The sequence below is a fragment of the Morus notabilis genome, unplaced genomic scaffold, assembly GCF_000414095.1.
Source record: "Morus notabilis unplaced genomic scaffold, ASM41409v2 Scaffold75, whole genome shotgun sequence".
In the NCBI taxonomy this organism is placed as follows: domain Eukaryota; kingdom Viridiplantae; phylum Streptophyta; class Magnoliopsida; order Rosales; family Moraceae; genus Morus; species Morus notabilis.
The window spans coordinates 419,135-440,815 of record NW_010361425.1 but is presented as its reverse complement, the minus strand read 5'-3'; the positions used below and the strand labels follow the sequence as shown (position 1 = coordinate 440,815).

Below are 21,681 nucleotides of genomic sequence, written 5' to 3'. Positions count from 1 at the left end.
TGAGAGCTCGAGAAACGACACGTCTGGCATGCCGCCCAAAACAACCAGCTCCCTCCTACACATAAATACATGATCGGGAGCCTACGTTCCTAAAAGCAGTGATGGAGCACTAACTAGAACACTTTCGTTCTTTCTTTCTACCTTCTTTTCAGATTCAGCGCTCTTATTTTTTTTTCTCTCGACAAATGTTCTTAAACTACTTTCAACTAAAAAGCAACAAACGTTTTTTTTAATTATTAGTTGGATTTGAATTTTTTATACCGTTAATTTTTAAGGGTGAATTTCTTCTTCTTCTTTTTTTCTTAGTTTGTTATCCTCTTAGAAGTTAATAGAACTTTGCTTAAAAATAAAGCTTAGTGGAACTATGTAACTAATTAATATCTCATAAAAATCATATAATAAATTGAAATGAAATAGATTTTAAAAATAAAACAAAATATCTATTAGCAACTTTTGTTAATTAATCATTACTATGTCTATATTTTGGGGGAAAAAATCATACTTGTTTCTAATAGCTTTTATGAAAATTTTAATTAATAAAAAATTTAGCATATGCCATAATGTGCATAGGGAAGACATAATATAGACATATAGGCTATTTATTTTGTGAACAAATTATAAGCATTCGTCTGAGAAATTAGAAATTAGAATTTGTCCTGAACTTTGTCTATGATCTCATTATACCATAGAGAAGTAGACACATAACGTGACATTTATTTAACATAATACAAATATTATAAAGATGTAACAAAAATAAAATTAACTATCTCAGACTATTGGTACACTTTAATTTCGTTATTTAACATAATACGGACATTAAAAAGGTGTAATGATAGTCGGAAATAATTAATTATCTTGGTGTCTCACAATTTTTAATGTTAATATTATTGTGATGTTATATTTCACTTCTACATTTTATGATGGAGGGACTGTAGACAAATTATTGGGTTTTTCTATAATCCTATTATGATGGAGGGACTGTAGACAAATTATTGGGTATTTCTATAATCCTACTATCTTGACATGTAGAAGTGAAAACTTAACATGACATTTATTTACCATAATTTTGATATTGAAAATGTGAGACACTAAGAATAATAAATTATCTATCATTATTATTACACATTTCTAGCATCGGTATTATGTTAAATAACTAAATTAAAGTATAATAATAGTATGAGATGGCAAAATTTCTTGGTGTATGTTTTCTAATATTCAATCATGTTATATTAAATAATGTTTGTGTTAAGTTTTTTTTTTTTATTTCTACATATTAGTCAGACAGTAGAAAAAAAAAATATATATATATATATTTTTTTTTTCATTTTGTTATATATGTATATATAAATACTATATAAAATTGTTATATTTCTTCAAAAGGCATCTAGATCCAATCCGACAGCGTAATTTGGATGTTTGGATTTTTTTTTTTTTTTAATTAAGAGAACTCAGTCCAGTTTATTGTTGGTAAATTTTTTTTTTTTTTTTTTTTTTTCTAATATTTTAGTTAGTTAAGTTAGTTAGTACAGTTCCCTCACTCCTCCTCCCTCGTGCTAAACTGCAAATGCAGTTTACTCTGTCCTCCACTTATCCACTCGAGTGTCTCAGGTTGAAGATCAGGCATTGCAAAACTACACTATCACTGATGTTAACATCTTACACCAACTATCGCCCGACTTCAACTCTTATCAACCATCTGAATTCCATTCAATCTCCCAAATCCCAAAACCTCCAAAACCTTCCACAAATCCACGCCTTTGTCCTCAAGACCAAAACTTTCCCTCTTTTCTCTCCCAAATCCATTTCTTCCTCCGAAAAGTTCTCTTACTTTTGCTACATCTTAAGGCATTTGGAAAACCCAGATCTCTCCGTCGACCTCTGCAACGCCATTCTTCGGAGCCTCTCCTCCAACGGAAATTCGCTCCAAGCTTTGTCTTTGTTTCGAGAAATGCTTGTTAATGGATTCGTCCCCGATAACTACACCGTCCCTTTTGTTCTCAAGGCCTGTGCGCGGTCTCAGGCGATGAGAGAAGGTGTGCAGATTCAGAGTTATGCCGTCAAGACTGGGCTGTTGATGTCCAATGTTTATGTGAAGAATACTCTCATGAGGCTATATGCTGTTTGCGGGCTTGTGAGTTCCGTCCGCCGAGTGTTCGACGAAAGTTCTCAACGAGACTTGGTGTCTTGGACCACGCTCATTCAGTGTTATGTCAAGATGGCGTTCCCCAAGGAAGGTGTTGCGGCGTTCTTCGAGATGTGTGATGCGAAATTGAAGGCGGATGAGATGACGGTGGTGGTTGTTCTCTCCGCTTGTTCGAAGCTTGGAGACTTGGGATTGGGTAGAAGAATACACGACTATGTGCGCGATAATCGGGTGACGTCTGATGTTTTTGTCGGGAATGCGTTGGTCGACATGTATCTAAAGTGTGGCGATGCTGGTTCAGCGCGGAAGATATTCAACGACATGCCGGTTAGAAACGTGGTTTCTTGGAATTCGTTGATATCGGGGTTGGCTCACCAAGGGGAGTTTAAGGGTGCGTTGGACGTGTTTCGGAAGATGCAAAGCGTAGGAGTTAAGCCGGATGATGTTACTTTAGTTTGCGTTTTGAATTCTTGTGCAAATCTTGGTTTGCTTGAGTTAGGGAAGTGGGTTCATGTGTATATAGATCGAAATCAGATTGAGGCGGACAGGATTATAGGGAACGCACTGGTGGACATGTATGCAAAGTGTGGAAGCATAGACCGTGCCTGCAGGGTGTTTGAAGGCATGAAGCGTCGAGATGTGTATTCGTACACTGCCGTAATAGTCGGCTTAGCTATGCATGGAGACGTCTTAAGGGCATTGGATATCTTCTCCGAGATGCCTCGAGTGGGCATAAAACCAGACGAGGTGACATTTATAGGTGTTCTAACAGCATGTAGTCATGCAGGCCTTGTGGCGGAAGGAAAGAAGTACTTCAACGACATGTCATGTGTGCATAACCTTAGACCTCAAACCGAGCACTATGGCTGCATGGTCGACCTTTTAGGCCGAGCTGGATTAATCGAGGAGGCGGAGGAGCTTATTAGTAGCATGCCAATGGAGCCCGACGCCTACATCTGGGGCGCCCTTTTGGGAGCTTGCAGGATCCACGGGGAAGTTGAGCTCGGCGAAGATGTTATGGAAAAACTACTAGAGGTTGAGCCGGAGAAAGATGGTGCATATGTGCTCATGTCAAACATATATTCCTCTGCAAATAAATGGAGAGATGCGGTGAAGTTAAGAAAAGAAATGAAGGAAAAGAAAATGAAGAAAACTCCTGGATGCAGTACAATTGAACTTGATGGCGTGGTTTACGAGTTTCGGAAAGGCGATAAATCGCATCCGAGAAGTAATGAGATGTACGAGCGGCTGGAAGAAATCACGAGACATTTGAGGAATCACGAGCATTTGGCACACTCAACTTTATGAATTTTTTTCAGAAAGAAAAATGAAAAATTGTCAAAAGTTGACACTCGGAAAAATTTAAGGCAGGTGAATTTTTCTCCGCAATCTGCAGCTTGATCCCCTACCCTAGTACCAAATCAAGGACTTGACCTACTTGGTTTTTTTTATTTTTTATTTTTATCAATATCAATATATCAGGAGAGAAATTTTCACGGCACTGTATCATGATCACATGCCGTCTTTTTTTTTTTTTTTTTGACTCCACATGCCGTGGTTGTTAAGCTGCAATGTATGGAGGACAGGACGCAACTAGAGGTACCCTTTTTGCGAAATCGTCACCTCTAAGTGTGAGAAGAAGTCTTTAGGCTGAATTTTATCAGGAGAAATGCACTACCGGTAGTGCGTGTTTATAAGTACTAACTAAAGTTACATTAAAAGGAATATGTAAGCAGAACCAGCATAATCTGATAATGATCTAATGGTTCACATCAGAGCCTCACAGTAGGCTTTTCATACCCATTCTCATTTTTTAAAAGTGGGCTATTATGAGTGCGTTTGGAACTCGTTTCAAAATGATTTTATTTTTTGTATGAAAATGAAAATGAAAATATTTTCAATCTCAGACAGAAATTATTTTTGAGAATGCATTTGGTAGTTTTATCAAGAGATTATTTTTAGTATAAAAAAACGCATTAATGTCTTTTACTCTTTCTCTCTGTTCGATAGATGAGAAAATGAAAATAAAAAAATAAAAAATGACTAAAAGTCATTTTTTATTTTTCTCTCATTTTATACTAAACTAAAAAATCATTTTCATTTTTATTTTTTATTTTTATTGTGCCAAAAAACGTAAAAATAAAAACAAGATTAATTTTAAACACGGCTATGTGTAAGTATAAAAAGGCTGAGGCTCTGAAATGAAAATGCTTCCTTGTATATTTGGGATCCTGAGCTGTATATCGTACACGGATGTGCTAGATATTAGGAAAAAGTAAAGAAAAAGAAGGCAATTAAGCAACACATTTATCTTGCCTCCTACAAAGTGTATAGTTTGATGGCTATGAAATTAGGATTTGGAAATTATTAATTTCTCCGACAGAGTTACACCCAAGAAACGTGTTGCAGCACCAAAGACTTATTTGCTTTGGGAACTAATTTCTTGTAGTTCCAGAAGTATTTATCCCTAACAATACCAAACAAAAAAAAAAAGGAAATTTTTTGTTTCTTTTAACTCATGTATATTTTTTAATAAAAATAAATAGTTTAACTAACACGTAATCTTGCTATAATTGATCATTTCTGTTAGATTAAGCTTTTGTCCATTTTTGAAGATAGATCACTATATTTTTCTTTATCTTTGAGATTAGTAGTAATATGCTGAAAGTTGATTCTATTTAGGTTAATTACAAAAACTTCACTTCTTTTTTTTGAAGGGACAAAAACTTCACTTCTATTTTTAACGTTTTTGATCAATAATCTTTTAATTTTGGAAATTAACAGTTTGCTATTATATATTTTTATTTTCTTCGCAAATGCCTATGGTGCCAACAATTTGGCCGAAGTTGAGGCTTAGAATATTGATTTTACCTTAAAATAAGACAACTCTTACGTGTAATTAACCGTTTTATTTATTATTAGCATAGAATACAATTCCTCTTTCCTCTTTCTATGTTTTCATGGCATGAGAGATAGATGGAATTAAAGTTTTTAAGGATTTGAACTTTTATCTTAAAATGTTACTCTTGTTAGGTGGATATATGGCCCAGTAACTTTATAAGTTTATGTTTATTTTGTGTTTAAATAATATGGGATACGAGTTTCTTTTTACTCTTTACATGTCCTCATAAAATAATGCTATATTTAGAGTCATTAATTTTTTATTAGATAAATCGAACCGCTTATTTAAATTAATTTAAATTAATTGGACATTAACTTTTCTTGAATTACAATCAAATAATTTTTTTTCTAGTGAATAAAGAGAAATACTTTTAACTTTACCAAAGTATTCACAATTGAAGAGTGAACTCCATCACATGCAAAAGGTCAGAATAGCAGTCCTTTGGGCGCTTTTTCCTAATTCATGGAAAGAAAAAGTAATATTCTATAAAAAAAAGAAAAACAGGAAAGAAAAACTTATAAATTATCTCTATTGATTTTTTTTTTCACAACTCAAGTTTTATTCCTATAGTATTTTTTTAATAAAATTTTTATTTTTTTTTTGCTGTAATATTTTTCTCTCATAAATACAACTCAAATTAAGAACTTGAGTTGTGAAATAAACGCTTAAATTTGTTATACCCAAAGAACTAAATAGTTAGTTACTATCATTCTTAAAAAGGTGAATTCAACTGGGTTAGTTTGAGTTGCCAAAATGCATGGGGGAAAGTAGTGGTGACTAGGATCCACAAAGAAGGTACAACTACATTAGGTTTTTTTTGTTTTTTGTAATTTTTTCTATTACAATTACTATTATTATTATTATTATTATTATTATTATTATTATTATTATTATTATCGTTATTGTAAAAGAGGTAACTACTTATATGATGAAGTATATAGGTCCAACAACATGCAATACCTACGCTCTATGCCCAGCTGAGTAGGTGAACTGTATTTGATAGTCTCCCAACACTACTTGCTTTGGCTTCCTACATCCTAGCATCTCTGTAAATGCATTTTAATTATCTATTTACAGTTATATGTGGGAGCCTAGTCTTAAAAGCTATGCAATAATGTGGTTTCTACATGAAATTTGCATGGGATCTGCTCGCATGAGTCAATTCAGTGTCCTTCACACAAAACAGGAATTAAAATCAACACCAATGGTCTCTTTTTCTTTTTTTTTTTTTTTTTTTTTTAATTTTAGGGCCCTGTTTTTTTCTCTGGCTGATTTAGTTCGCTGATTCGAGTTGAGATGTGACGTTATGTGAGAGCTTTTTACTGTAATAAAAAAGTTAGATGTGACTGTTTCTGAGAGCTTTTTACTGTAATAAAACTTGAATTTTAAACTCAAATCGGTGAAATAAACGAGGCCAATTTCTTTTTCTAGTTGGTCTTTACTCTACATGTGAACAAGTGTCAGCAACAAAAAGAAAAGCCAAAAAAAATCGGAAATGGTAATTTTTGTTAAAGTGCAAAACTGCAAATAACTGTTTCCGACCAAAAAGAATGAAAAAGACAGTAAAAAAAGGAAATTTCTTTTTGCCCAAGGAAACAACCATATATAGCAGAGTAAGTAGAATTAAACAAGAAGGGAAAGAAAAGAATATCAAAAAGGAGAGAAGAAAATCAGAGTACTGAGATTTTTTTGTAGAGTGGGCTCCATTAAAGGGAATCTCCAGTAACAGTCTAACAAACTTCCTCTGCTGTGCCAAGATATGAAAATTTCTCTACTCATTATTAGTTCATTCTTTAGGCCATTTCCTAGAGAATGAAGATATTTATTACCAAAAAAAGAAAAAAAAAAAAAAAAGTAGTTTTCTGATTGTTTCCCAAACTGGCATTATAGCAGTGTTAGTTGGAAATTATTTCCTTCTCCAACAAGTCCATTTATTTTGTACAAAAATTAAAGAAATAGGAAGTTCAAAAAAATCACAAAATATAAATATAAATATTCATACATACATACACACACACACACACACATATATATATCCCTACCTAATCCCTCCCTACCTCCTATATCCAAGTTCGGCATCTCAGGTATAGCACCACTCGCTCTCTCTCTCTCTCTCTCTCTCATCAACACACCAGAGGCACTAAAACCATTGCTTTGAGGTTCAACTGGTTATATTTTTCTGTATCATAAATGCATATGAATCACTTAGTGTATAGACAGAGAGATAGCTATGTTTGGGCTAGGTTCTGTTAATTACTTCCATTAACGGTCCTTTTTGTTGAATTTATTTGAATGTTCATCAGGGATGTTAGAACATCTGATCACCTTCTTGCATCTGTTTTGTGAATGGTTTTTTGTTGTTGTTTTCCTTTTTCTTTTTCTTTTGTAAAGTTGGATTATATTCAAGGACAAATTAATTGTTTAAAGAAGGCTATCTTGTCTTGATGGGCTAATATTAATCACTTGAGACCTTCAATATTGCTCTTCCATGTGCAATTAATAGATTTCATTACCCACCTTTTCATTTTCTCAGCCGTCTAATAATAATTTGTGAAATCTTTTCTGTGCCAACATATAAATTCCTCTTTTATAGCTCTTTTCTCAAATTGATATCATCCTATTTTTGAGTTAAAAGTTTAAAAGGCTAATCTTATATTTCAAACTTCTGGGCTCTTTCTTGCTATAGATATATATGAATTGTTTTGTATAGAAAAACTCTCTTTTTATGTCCTTGTGAATTTTCGTAATACCCCCAATAAATACTTTGTATAGGCTAATTTATACTTCTGTTCAAACTTTTTCTTCTCCTTTTTTTTATTTTTTTTTATTTTTTATAGAATTTACATCCCAAAAATGTATGTGGAGGACAACTGCGGCTTTGATCCCAACAACATACCAGATGCTGCAGCCCCAGAAGATGGATTCCACCCGCAAATGAGCGGATTCCCCGGTGCTGATGGAAACCTCAAGCACCCCACGGAAGAGTTTTCATACCACCACCACCACCACCACCAAGAAGATGCAGCCGCTGCAGCTTCAGCCGCCCTTGACATTGAGTTTCAGCAGCAGCAGCAACAACTGGCCTTCAACATGGAGAGCTCCACCAATATAGACATTAACACGGCGACCGGCCAGTTGGTGTCCTTCGATCATCACCACCCGAATTGGCATCACCAACACCAACACCACCAACAACAACAACTCCTCCATGAGCAGCCTGACCTTCTCAACCTCTTCCACTTCCCAAGATGCTCACCCTCCTCCTCCTCCTCCTTACTCCCCGCATCAACCATCACCTTCGCGAACAGCCCCTCCTCGTGCTCCTCGGTCCTCTACGACCCGCTTCTCCACTTGAACTTGCCTCCACAACCTCCTCTCTTCAAGGAGCTCTTTCAGTCCCTCCCGAATGGCTACAACACCTTTCCTTCAGCCTCAAGAAACAACAACGGCTCATTGTTTAGTACTAGTGGGGACATTGAGAGAGAAGGAAGTGCAGGGATTTATGGGCCTGAAGGATTGCAGTTTGAGAATGGGGTGTTGGAGTTCGCGAGGGACGGAGCTCAAATCGAAAGAGGGAGAGATGGCAGAGTGACCAAACATTTCGCTTCCGAGCGCCATAGGAGAGATCAGATGAGGGACACTTACACAACCTTGAGGAATTTGGTTCCTAACCCAACTAAGGTAACACACAAATTATAATAGTTGCTTCTTTTATTGTTTATTGTAAAAGATTCCATTCATTACATGCACCATTTTCAGCCCTGGAATTTTCTCCCTGTCTGCATTGGTTAACATCATTAGTCCTCATTTAAACTATTAATATTAAACTATTAGTCCTCATTTGTCCCCTTTTGGTTCTTTATGTTCTAAAATGTGCCATTCAAAGCCCCATATTAATATTTGTATCTATCAAATTAGTCTTTGAACTATACTTTTGCAAGGCTTTTTGTAAAATTTGTCATGTAATCCACACACATTTCATTTTTCTTTGGAGGTTTTGGACCTGATTTTATAGGTGGTAAATTTTTATTTTGCATTTGTTCATGCATCAACAATAAATTCTTTTGAAAATGAACGAAAAATTAAGGTAAGTAAGATTAGACAAAAATAATGTCAACATGACCGAATTCTTCGATATATGGTGCATTCTTAATTTCAGAGATTGTATTGTTTGGAATGTAATTATGTAGAATCATATGCAAAAGTTTCTTTAGGTAGCTCAAGGACAATTTTGACGCAGAACTATTAATTTGAGAGCTTAATTACATATTTCAAAGCTAAGAGAGCATAATAGTTTTGTGGATATTATTTATTATTATTTTTTTCCTATTGTTTCAGTTTGCTCATCAACTCTCTAACTATTTTTGTTTTTCTGGGTATAAAATCCAATGCTTGAAAGAACGATAGAGCATCAGTTGTGGGAGATGCTATTGAGTACATCAAAGAACTTAGGAGAACAGTGAACGAGCTGAAGATACTGGTGGAGAAAAAGAGGCGCAGCAGAGAGAGTATCAAGAGGCAGAAAACTGAGGAAGACATCGGTGGGGACGTTGGGGACGTCGAGAACTGCCACATCAAGATGGATCCTGACCAGTCCTACACAAGGAGCTCCTGGCTTCAAAGGAAATCCAAGGACACCGAAGTCGACGTTCGAATCATCGAGGATGAGGTAACCGTCAAACTTATTCAGCGAAAGAAGATCAACCTCTTGCTCATCGCTTCCAGAGTGCTCGACGAACTTCAGCTGGATCTTCGCCATGTTGCCGGTGGACATGTTGGCGACACCTATAGCTTCTTGTTCAACACTAAGGTTGGTGGTAGTCCAAATCATTTATGATATCGCTTTTAGTCCAATCACATACTGTCATATAACAACACGCAAATTTTGAGGATTATTGCATGCCACAATAAGACGAAATAATATCGAAATAATCGTGTTTATTTTTTTAAATTGCTTTTTTTGGTTTGTTTTGATGTTGCAGATATATGAAGGTTCTTCTTTGTATGCAAGTGCAATTGCTGACAAACTGATTGATGTTCTGGACAGGCAATATGCTGCTATTCTTCCACCCACTAGTAGCTATTAGCCGTTTGGGATCCATGACTTTCTAATTAAGTTCCTTGGAATAGCAAGTTTAAATTTCTTATTTCATATATGGTATTGTTTAATATGACACTAGTATGACTGATTATGTTAGTGGACAATAAACTTGGTAGGAAAGAAAAATGACTTTATGCTTCAGGGCATAGGGACTAGAAAGGTTTTTAGTTATTTACACTTGTTGCTACTAATAACTAGTAGTAGCAAAAGGCAACAATATCTACTGTAATTAATGGTAAAGTTTTAGTCTTTTTTTTTCCTAATCATATAACGATAAAGTTTTAGTAATTTCCATTATTCCGCGATTGCTTTAGTTTCAAAGAGCTGTCCATTTACTCAAAGCTTAAGCTATATCTCCCTCTTTTTGAATAAAGTACATCATTGAATCAGCCTTGTGCTTGCAATACAGAATTATGAACTTAAAATGGCATCTATGATATCCTTAACGTTTCCTACAACACAACAACATAATGTGAGTGAAAGATCCATTCCTTTTCTTATAAATTAATCTACAACTAGAATCAATGCAAAGTTTTAAGGTTAAAAATAAAAATTTGATTAGGTTGTTTCGCTAAATCCTTCTAAAAGTAAAGCACTTACTTTGAGTCGATTATAGGTAGGTGTTGTAGGAAAAAATTTCACACTACGTCAGGCACTAGATGAGCGCCACGTGACACAATGGGTGGATTAGTGGCCATGACAGCTTAACATAAAGTATCTGCAAAATGAAACTTGGTAGAGGCCGACCGCAAGATAACGCGGGAGGTCGACCATACAGAAGAGTGAAAATAGGCAAGAGGTCGACCGTACAGATGCGTCAAGGTAGACAAGAGGTCAACTGCTTTAGGCAAACGTAAGCGGAGACAACATGATAGGCGCTTGAGGAGCTAATTGCACGCAGTCTGAAGAAAAACCGAACTTGTAGGATATCTTACGTGACTTGTAAGCAAGCGAAGTTAGCAGGGAAGTATGGGAAAGATCACTGTTGACCGGCAGGCACTCCACCCGCCAACGACTACATCCAAAATATGAGATGATGTGATATAATATAATGATGGAATGTAATGGTGGAAATGGCAGAGGTTGAGGGGAATTGAGCTAATATATATGTAAAAAAATGGTGAGCCGAGAGGCTCACAACTCAGTAAGAAGAAATTATATTCAGAATTCATAATGAATATTTTTCCCTCTTCACAATAGATATAGCTTTAGAATTCGGGATGAACCACTATAAAATTTTTGTGTTGATTTTCACTTAATTTTCTTTAATCATGTTTTAATCAAACTATCAAAAATCTATTATTAATCTGTTGACAAATTTTCACCGTCAACAGTAAGTTCAGAGAAACTAGATGAGCTTAACTTTATTCCACGAATGATATCTTCAAAAGGGAATGTAAAAGTACATTCTAAGGGGTGATTTTGTTAACACAAGTATAAAATAACAGAAAAATGAAGTCTTAGAATGCAGCCAGTAAATTTTCAACAAGAAAAGTCAGAAGCATTTGTGTAAAGCAGAGACCATCCTCAACTAGCCCCATCTATGCATTTGTGTAAACCTTGATATTATACGAAAACAAACGAATAGTTAAAGAATCCTACACAAATAACAAATTGGTGGTTAAAAGGGGACAATTTGTAAAATTTGGATTGTCTTTAGCATTTGTTATCAAAGAATATTGTAATAATCTCGTATAAATTTTAAAAGTTGCACGCTTGATGGTATCTGTTGAGATGGCCGAGTTGGTCTAAGGCGCCAGATTAAGGTTCTGGTCCGAAAGGGCGTGGGTTCAAATCCCACTCTCAACATCTGGTTTTAAATTTTATTCTTCACATTTTCCCCACGCCAATACAATACATGAAAAATGTATATCGCTTGGTTAGGTATATTTAAGCACGATTCTTTTTTGAAGTTATATTTAAATACGATTCTTTCATTGGAAGCAAGTTCTTTTTAAAAAAAAAAAAAAAACTGTAATTTCAAAATTTTGTTTTATTTGAAAAAGCTAGAAAGCATGAATTTTTTAGACCATAGACCCTGCATGTAAAGCACATAGCCACATAAGCATGCTTAACGTTTTTTATTTTTATTTTATTTTTTTTCCGGTCATTACCAAATTATAAAGGGGATGTTTGGTTGGAGGATTCAAATCATGATTTGAATCATGGTTCGTTACAGTATTTTCTCTCATAAAAAATACATGTAAATTAAAAATAGTTATAATCACATGATTCTAATCAATGAACTAAACGTTTCAAAAAGATTAACAAAATAAAGACGAACTTCTATAATGGGTTGATCCCAATGCATGCAAAGGTGGGGGATGGCCCTCAACCTTGGTGCATTGCCATTGGACTCGATGGGAATGTACTGGACACAAAAGAGTCCTTCAACTCCATAGGTTCAATGCGGTGGTGGAGCCTTCGATCTGACTGGGGCGTAACGTCACATAACACTTACAGGGAGAGAGTTGCGGTCGCAATGTCTGTACATATGGGGTTTGTGTATAAAATCAGCTAAACTCTCTCTCCGATATCAAAAACTGCCACAACCCGCCGCCAGCTATATGCTATGCTAGGCCGGCGATGGATGATAGGAAAACATAACGTATATACATATATATCACATCATATTTTTAAATCTTTTTTTTCTTACATATATATAAATATATAACTTAACATAATCATAATAATGTAGAATATTTAAACTTTTAAAAGCTTGCTATGCAGAATAATTACTAGTGATCATAATGGTGATTACCAGCATCATATGCTAAATTTCTTTTTTCATGAGTGGGATTTTAATGCTAAATTCACTTTCAAATTAGTTCTCTTAGATACAAAATTCAAACGTTCTTTTTTTAAGGTTTCTTATTTTAGATTTGTGAGTTATGTATGTTTTGTAGGATGTCGAACAGGAGAATACCTGTTGGATTCTTGATGAAATTTGAGATCCGTAATGCAGAGATGGCACGTAGAGAGGAGATAGGTGGCTCTTGACTTATTAGTTTACCTATAATTTTTTCAGCCTCGACCAGTGAATCAGTTTGAGTACTCTATTACTAACTTATCCACTGACACGTGGATTGTCTACATTTTTCAAAATTTATTTTAATGTTGGTTACTCATTTGTCTTTACACTTTGATATTTTGAACTTTTGGTAGGAGTATGTTTGATGTTTTGTTTTGTTTTTTGTTTTTGAATTCTGTTTTAAAAGAACTATGAAGCAATAACTTAGGAAGGTTTTATTCAAAAAATTGATTATGGTCATTATAGAAATTACCTAGTGGTCATCTACCAATTCAACTACTTTGTCCTACTGGTAGTAAGATTTTTTTACCATTTATACATAAATGAAAAAACCACCAGTAAAATCTAAAGAAAAAAAAACTGCTTAATGAATAACTTAGGCAGTTTTTATTTAGAAAATTGATTATGCTAATTACAAAAATTATTGAGTGGTCATTTCAAAAATTACCGTAGTGTACCAATTCAACTATTTTGTCTTGCTAGTAGTAGGATTTCTTTACCGTTTATACATTAAATGGAAAAACCACTAGTAGAATATTAAAAAAAGTTGCTTACTAAATAACTTAGGCAGTTTTTATTTAGAAAATTGATTATTGATCATTACAAAAATTACCGAGTAGTCATTTTAAAAATTACCGTAGTGTCAATTCAACTACTTGTCCTGTAAGTAGTAGGATTTTTTTACCATTTATATAACAAACGAAAAAACCACTATGGTAGAATCTCAAAAAAACAAAGCTACTTAATGAATAATTTAGACAATTTTTATTCAAAAAATTGATCATTCTTGTTTTTACAGAAATTACTGAGTTGTCATTTAAGAAATTACCGTAATGTACTATATTCAAAAGTAAGAAATCATATTAAATATCATTAAACACTTCAGAACGACTATGCAACAAATCAACCACTCTTTTCATTATCTTTTAGAAACCTTTCCTAAAAACATAAAGCAGTAAAATGAAGCTCAACAAGCAAAGAACTTGAAAAACAGCTCACGACGTATTTGCAGATGATAACTTCTCATGAGGAATCAGCTCAAGACACACCCTAGAAAAAAAAAATGATATTAAGTTAGCAAATGGACCAACAGGATTTCTCCTTCAAATGATAGAGTGGGAATAACACAATTAAATTCACTCTTTACTGTTATAAGTATAAAACCTTTTAAGGTATGTTCAATAGCAGAGTACACATTGAGAAACATGTAGCGGATTTCAAGCATAAAACAAAAGAACATGCATAAAAGAAGAGCTAATTCAGAATATCACTAACATTAGTAATTTACTCTCCATCTCGCGTTCTTTCTCTATGTCTCCAATGCCAAGCTCCTCATACAAGGCATAACAAATCCTTTAAATTAAACAAAAATGCAAAATCAATTGGCATTTAAAATTTAAAAAAAAAAAAAAAACAGTGCTGGAAATTAAAAACCAGATCGTGGCTCATGTCCCCAAGCCCCAGATCTTCGTCGACCACCGCCACTCAATCCCCATCTCCGTCGATCGTAGCCCCACTCCTGCGCTCCACCCCAGCAAGCCGAGGCTCACACCACCTCACCCCCGATCTCCGTCGTCGTAGTCCCATCCCCTTTCGTCGCAGAAATATGGAGAGAGAGAGAGAGAGAGAGAGAGAGAGAGAGAGAGAGAGAGAGAGAGGAGAGGAGAGGAGAGGAGAGAGAGAGAATGATTTTCAGAGAGGTGGACGTCGTTTAGTCTAGGGTTCTGCAAAGGGTATTTTTTACAATGTATATGCATGGGTTCCTCTTTTGTGATGTAGTAGTGATGGCGATGAAAATCTGAAAAAGTAGTGACGTAGTAGAAGTAAATGAGAAAAATAGAAAAACATGGATAAATTCATATTATCCGTTGATTCGCGTAGAATATCAAAAAACTCGTTGATTCGATTGGAATACCGGAAAATAAGACTTCTATAGACCTGTTGATTCGCTCACGAATACTAGGAAAATAGGCATCAATCACTCGTTAATTCAACAGAATACCGAGAAGATTAGAATCAATATGTTGAGAGAACTCTTAAAACATATAATTTTTATTAATCTCTAAAAGAACTATCAATAACAAAACTATGCTTTCCTATTTATAGAAGACTACAATTTGAAAATGAAAAGAAAACTGAAACTAATCATAAATATTCTAAATTTAAAATTTAAAAATAACTAAATCAGATAAACAGTTAAAAATAAGATAACAACTAAATAAATTAAAATTCCAATTTTGAAGTCTAAGATCCTTGTGCGGCATCAAGTAGTGTTTACTTATAGGATAATTGTTCTAATTAGTGTTATTTTTGTAAATAACCCTTGATACTGTTGCCCAGTATAACTTAATTCCTGTGAGTAACTGCTAATATCTATAAAGATATCGGCTTACCGGAAACTGCCGTCAAGGGCAGCAACCTACCGTACTATCAAAGCCACTTCTAAAAATTAAAATCTTATGTTTAATAATATAACTGTATGAACTATACCAATAACAACAACAACAATAATAATAATAAAATAATGAACCATTATATTATTTTTACGTGATAATAAAAGAAAAACATTATTTTAATGCCGCCAATATATACGAATATAATATAATGACTTTTCAAACCTACCGACGTTGGACCAAAAACTGAAGAAACATAGCAGACTTTTCATGCAGCCAAATATTACCAGCCAATAGGCATAAAGAGAGTATATTATTCAACGACACATGGTACTAATAATAAGTTGATTATTCTATATAGTTAATTGATGGTGTAAGCGGCTAGCTATGTATCTACTACATATTTCCAAGAAGCACACATGATATGATTGGAGTTGTTTCTCCATCGTAATGCTTTCAGACTAGTGTTTACTAGTTAGCTGGCCCAAAGGTTTGAAATATACACTAGTCTGCACAATATTGACTGGAATATTTTTCAACATTCTTAATTTTAATAGTCATGACTGGAAAAAAAAAAAAAACAATTATATGAGCTTCCCCAAATATATATGTTAGCTCCGTTTGGTTCACTGGTTTAAGTTTTGTTGATTTGATTTGAACAGAAAAATTCAAATAGTGCAGTTTAAATAGTAGTTCGAATTGGTGTTTGAATGTGTGGTTAAAATTTTAATTTAAAATTCAAATTTTTATTTGGTAGGTATGAAAAGCACAAAGAGTAAGCATTTTTTTATTGCCTAAAAATGTGGTTTGAACGGTTGAACTTAAGAAGAGAGTTAAACTTTAAGTTAAAAGGGAAAAAAGAAAAGAAAATGAAAGAAATTAAGTTGTTGAAGAGTGCCATAATAGAACCAAAAAAATTATTTGAATGCCACAAATATCTACGAAAGATATATAAAGCTTTTTCCAACTTTCAAAAACGAAGAAACATATTAGACTTTTCCTGCAGCCAAATATTACCAGAAATTGAAAACAAGAGGCTACTATTTGTGCTAGCTAGTCAAAAAGAGATAACACATTTTCAATGTTAAACGACGGCTCCTGCCTTCCAAATTCGGAACACGTTATATTTTCAGATAGCTGGCCCAAAGGTTTGAAATATACTCTAGTCTACAATATTGACTAGAATATCTTACAATAATATTCTTAATTTTAATAGTCATGACTTGCAATAGAACAAACAACTATAAATACCACGGATTGCATGGGTTGTAAATCACAACAATATTCAGCTTTATTTCTACAGATCAACTCTCGTTAAACAAAAAATCTTCACCTTTTATTCTTCTTGTTAAGCAGTCCTATACTGATGGCGCCTTCTAAACCCAATTGGGCCAACGATTCTGTCACTGACTTTGTCATAAACAAAGGCAATGGAGTAAAGGGTCTCTCAGAAACTGGCATCAAAACCCTTCCCGAACAATATATTCAGCCCCTGGAAGAGAGGACTATGAGTAAGGTCATGGTCGGAGAGTCTATTCCGATCATCGACGCGTCTAACTGGGAGGACCCCAAAGTCGGGGCGGCGATATGCGATGCTGCGGAGAAATGGGGTTTCTTTCAGATCATCAATCATGGCATACCCCAGGAAGTTCTTGACAATGTCAAAAACGCGACATATCGCTTCTTTGACTCGCCTGCTGAGGAGAAGAACAAGTACTCCAAGGAGAATTCGGTATCCAACAATGTCCGATACACCACAAGCTTCATTCCTACAGTCGAGAAGGCTCTGGAATGGAAAGATTACCTCAGTCTCTTCTATGTTTCCGAGGATGAGGCCTCTAAGTTGTGGCCTTCTTCTTGCAAGTAAGAGTAGTTCAAACCTAGCACCTAACTTATTCATGCATGCGTGCTATATCATTCTATAACTATTACTGACTGTTAATTATTCATGTGGTCATATGTTTATCATGTGTGTTTTCATTAAACAAAATTATCCAGTTATAAAGATTAGGGGATTATGACAATCTCGTAGATACATGTACATACACATATCAATTCTATCTCTTAATGATTGTCGTGATAAAACAAGTCCATCTATAACAAGTTATATACATTTTGCATTCCGTGCATCGATATTCTCATACTGAATTTCTAGAATTATTCATTAATGTATATTACCTTTTCAGGGATGAAGTTTTGGCCTACATGCATAATGGAAGCATAGTTGTGAAGCGACTGTTAAGTGTGCTACTCAAGGGATTAAATGTGACTGAAATAGACAGTGAAAAAGAACAGCTTGTTACAGGTTCAAAGAGGGTTAACCTCAATTTCTATCCCGTTTGCCCAAACCCGGAACTCACTGTTGGAGTTGGCCGCCACTCTGATGTCTCGGCATTTACCGTTCTCCTTCAAGATGATATCGGTGGGCTTTATGTCCGAGTGGAGGGTAAGGACAGTTGGGTTCATGTGCCGCCGGTAAAAGGGTCTCTTGTTATCAACATAGGTGACGCATTGCAAATATTTAGTAATGGGCGTTACAGAAGTATTGAGCACAGAGTCGTAGCTAATGGAAACAGTAACAGGATCTCAGTTCCTCTTTTCATTAACCCAAGGCCAGAGGATATCATCGCTCCATTGCCTGAAGTGCTCGCCAGTACTGGAGAGAAACCGATTTACAAACCAATTTTGTACTCGGACTACGTCAGGCACTTCTACAGGAAGTCACACGATGGAAAGCTTACCATTGATTTTGCGAAGGCATAAATGGATTTTTTTGTTTTCGTTCCAAGCTCACTCTTGATTCTTTGCAAGCTCTTGTTGCAGTAATGACTAAAAATAAACATTGTGTCGAAAGATATAAGAAATTATAAAATATACTTGATTAAGATGTAAGACCTGTTACGTGAATTAGTTTTCAAATTTTAATTGTAAGAGATATTGATTGTACTCCTTGAATTTATTTAAAGCACCGGATCGTGTTTTGTAGTAAACAAATCTTGTTTTTTTCTTTCTATATAAATATGTGTTGTTTGGAACATTTCAAACGTATGCGCATATTTTTTTTTTATTAAATAATATCTTATATTATATATGTCTGTACATGTGCAAAGACCACTTAGTAAGGTGTATTTAAATACGGTTCAAGCATTTTATGTACTTTGAAGATGGTAATTTCAAATTTTTGTTTTATTAAAAAAAAACTGAAAAGATGACTTTTCTGGACTGCATATAGAGCCTGCACGTGAATCACATATGAATTTTCTGGTTTTTTCTCTTTCTCGTCATTACCAAATTATAAAGATCAATACCACGACCAACCTCTGTTTTTTTATTCCATTTTTGCGTAAATGAAAGAATACTATATTATTGATTCATGAATATGTTCCAAGATTACAGAAGAACAGTAGATTTTTGAAAAAGACCAAACTGTCAAGCTCATCCTAAACAATTCACAATAAGGATTAATCATGTTTAATGTTTATATATAATGCATCTTTGTCCTATGAATATCTTTTACTCGGACGCTTTCCTCAAACAGGGAATTATTATATAAACATATAATAATGATCTTCATTGCCTCTAGAGCTTTCCATGGGAGAGGGACATAGTGCATTTGCTACATGTTTGAGAGTTCACCAAAGATAGTCTTTAGCTTTTTTTTTTTTTTTTTTTGACTTTCTTTTCTTCATTTAGTTAATGGTAAAAATATATATATAAAAAAAAATAGCAAGTAAAAAAACTCACATTGCAATTACGAAATTCATAAAACTGTGTTTTAATGAAGTTAGACACGTTTACGATATATCTTTTATTTTTGAAGTTATCAAAAAAACATACCTTTTATTTTGAACTGTTAAACATTTATACCTTTAGATTTCAAATATTTATAATAAATTTCTACTATTGCTAAACACGTTTATTTTTAATGCCACCTTATGCAACGTCGGTACAAAAATCATTAATATTATAAAAAAAAAAAAAAATTAACAATAGTTTTCAACCGTTGTTAAAAATTATTTTGAGTAGTGAAAATTACATTTTTGAATTAGGCTTGAGACACGCCTCACAAAGAGGTGAGACGTTTTAGCCTTGATCTTATTAGGCCTTAAACTAGCTATTAACTGAAGGAGTATGCCTCTGGAAATTGAGGCTGAAGCTCAAGCCTTCAAGACTCCAAAAGATGGTAAGATGTCTAATATAGCACTACAAGCACATAAAAATAAATTAATTAAAAAAGGTACGACTTATACGAAGAAATAAAGTTAATTTCTAGCCTTCATGATTTATGGATTATGGGATGCCTAAAGTTTTGAAATTCTTATACTATTATCAATTACTTTGAAAACTGCGAATTTGTCTTAATCAAGGCACTTATGGCCTTTACAAACAAATAGTGACATAACATATAAGACAAAGATAAATATTGCATGTTTCAAAAGAAAAACAATTGCTTGCTAGTAGAAGTCTATTCAAGAATATACTATATAATTGTTATGTAATTACGAAGGGTTACTTTTAAGATTTAAAAATATATATTTATAGCTCCAAATAAATGCCAATATACTAAGCATTATTTTTGTATTTACCCTCTAAACTATGACACTTATATCACTTTGCCTCCTAAATTTTAAAATACGCCACTTCATTCTCTTAAATTTTCTACTGCTAGCAAACAACCCCCCCTTCCATTCAATTTCATTAGTTTTTGGCCATTTTTATGAATTATTGTATATCTTCCCCCAAACTATACCACTTATTTTGCCTCTGCTTTAGAAATGTGCCACCGTGTCCCCTCAATCTTTTTTCTGTTATCAAGTAACCGGCTTCCACACAATTTCTTTTGGCTCAAGAAATCAATGTTGCTTCTCTTTCACCTCCTTGTCAACCCACTCCACAGAACCACAACTTGCGTGAATTTTTTTTTTTTTTGCAACAGGCCACTCGAACCCAAATACAAAAACAATTTAAACCAAAAAAAAAAAAAAAACAATGAAAGAACACAACCCAAATAACTCCTGAATTTTAATGCATGCAACCAAATATATAACAAACATATAAAAAAGTGCTTTCAAACCTACCGTATAAATTTAAATTCCATTTTGTAAATTGCTCTTTGCGTTTGTGTTCGAATGGCTTGATGCAAAAAAAATATTCATATGCAGTGGTGGGTACATAATAATGGGAACGTGGAGGTCCCAGAAAGTTGGTAGAAAAATTATATTGCTTTGTGAGCCGAAAAAAATTTGGATGAAAGGGGATTAAATACTTGCTATCGGAACAAAGTTTAAAGGAATATAGTAGCGCATTTTGAAACTCGGGGTAAAGTGACATAATTTTAGATAATATGTAAATAAATAAATAAAAGAAAAAAATCCCAAAAACTAACAGAATTGATAGGAGAAGAGTTTACTTGCTAAGAGAATAAAATTTAAAAGTATAAAATGGCACATTTTAAAAATTAAAAGGTAAAATGATATAAGTGACATTGTTGGGACAAATATAAAAAAGCAAATACTAAAAGTATCATTCTTTACGACATCATTAAATAGACTCATCCATATTAATTTATCCTTAAATATTCCTCCTTCATTGTATTAGATACAGGGATGTCACGAAAAGAATAATAAGGATTTAGGTGGGAGATTTCTGGGGCACGTGCTGTACCGGTCCTAACTTACGGCTGCGAAAGTGATACGAAGTCTTTGGAGTTTCGATTATCTTTGAACCAGAAAAAAACAAAAAGAAAGTCTTTCCAAAACCTACCCACGTAGGACCCAAAAACTAATTTCAAAGAAACATAATTATTCAATGACTTTTCAAGCAGTTAAATATTACCAGAAATATAAAAAGAGAGCATTTACACTTAAATTTAAAAAAAAATTTAAACTCAGATTAAAATATTATTTAAATTCATATTTTTTTTATAAAATTTGAGTTTAAATGTGAATTTTAATTTTAATTTGAGGTTAAAATTTAAGTTAAAGTTATCCATTCAACTGAAGTTTCTAAACTCAAATTTAAATTAATGAACAATCTTTTTTCTATTCTTAAAAACACCATAACTTTTTCGTTTTAATTCTGATTAGGATGATTTTTTTTCTATGCGTTCAC

At 33.8% G+C, this 21,681-nt stretch overlaps 3 protein-coding genes and 1 non-coding gene across 4 annotated transcripts; all 4 read left to right on the top strand.

Moving 5' to 3' along the window:
- Positions 1–1,559: 1,559 nt before the first annotated feature.
- Positions 1,560–3,726, top strand: LOC21406607 (pentatricopeptide repeat-containing protein At1g31430). The gene has a single exon (XM_010099411.2). It carries the CDS (start codon positions 1,565–1,567, stop codon positions 3,449–3,451), a length of 1,887 nt encoding a protein of 628 aa, XP_010097713.1. The 5' UTR covers positions 1,560–1,564; the 3' UTR covers positions 3,452–3,726.
- A 4,172-nt stretch (positions 3,727–7,898) lies between these two features.
- Positions 7,899–10,132, top strand: LOC21406606 (transcription factor bHLH91). Its single transcript, XM_010099410.1, has 3 exons — positions 7,899–8,726; positions 9,445–9,855; positions 10,028–10,132. The coding sequence occupies exons 1-3, from the start codon at positions 7,899–7,901 to the stop codon at positions 10,130–10,132; spliced, it is 1,344 nt and encodes a 447-aa protein (XP_010097712.1).
- Positions 10,133–11,874: 1,742 nt separating this feature from the next.
- On the top strand, positions 11,875–11,955 carry TRNAL-AAG. Its single transcript has one exon. It is a non-coding gene; the product is annotated as a tRNA-Leu (tRNA).
- A 4,904-nt stretch (positions 11,956–16,859) lies between these two features.
- On the top strand, positions 16,860–18,583 carry LOC21412376 (feruloyl CoA ortho-hydroxylase 1). Its single transcript, XM_024166468.1, has 2 exons — positions 16,860–17,433; positions 17,757–18,583. Exons 1-2 carry the CDS (start codon positions 16,937–16,939, stop codon positions 18,331–18,333), a joined length of 1,074 nt encoding a protein of 357 aa, XP_024022236.1. The 5' UTR covers positions 16,860–16,936; the 3' UTR covers positions 18,334–18,583.
- Positions 18,584–21,681: the final 3,098 nt, after the last annotated feature.

Bases quoted from the DNA above. Each gene is read 5' to 3' on its own strand.
- LOC21406607 (XM_010099411.2), top strand. From the start codon at position 1,565: ATGCAGTTTACTCTGTCCTCCACTTATCCACTCGAGTGTCTCAGGTTG.
- LOC21412376 (XM_024166468.1), top strand. From the start codon at position 16,937: ATGGCGCCTTCTAAACCCAATTGGGCCAACGATTCTGTCACTGACTTT. The intron at 17,434-17,756 runs GTAAGAGTAGTT...TTACCTTTTCAG, and splicing joins TTGTGGCCTTCTTCTTGCAA to GGATGAAGTTTTGGCCTACA.
- LOC21406606 (XM_010099410.1), top strand. From the start codon at position 7,899: ATGTATGTGGAGGACAACTGCGGCTTTGATCCCAACAACATACCAGAT. The intron at 8,727-9,444 runs GTAACACACAAA...AATGCTTGAAAG, and splicing joins TGGTTCCTAACCCAACTAAG to AACGATAGAGCATCAGTTGT. The intron at 9,856-10,027 runs GTTGGTGGTAGT...TTGATGTTGCAG, and splicing joins GCTTCTTGTTCAACACTAAG to ATATATGAAGGTTCTTCTTT.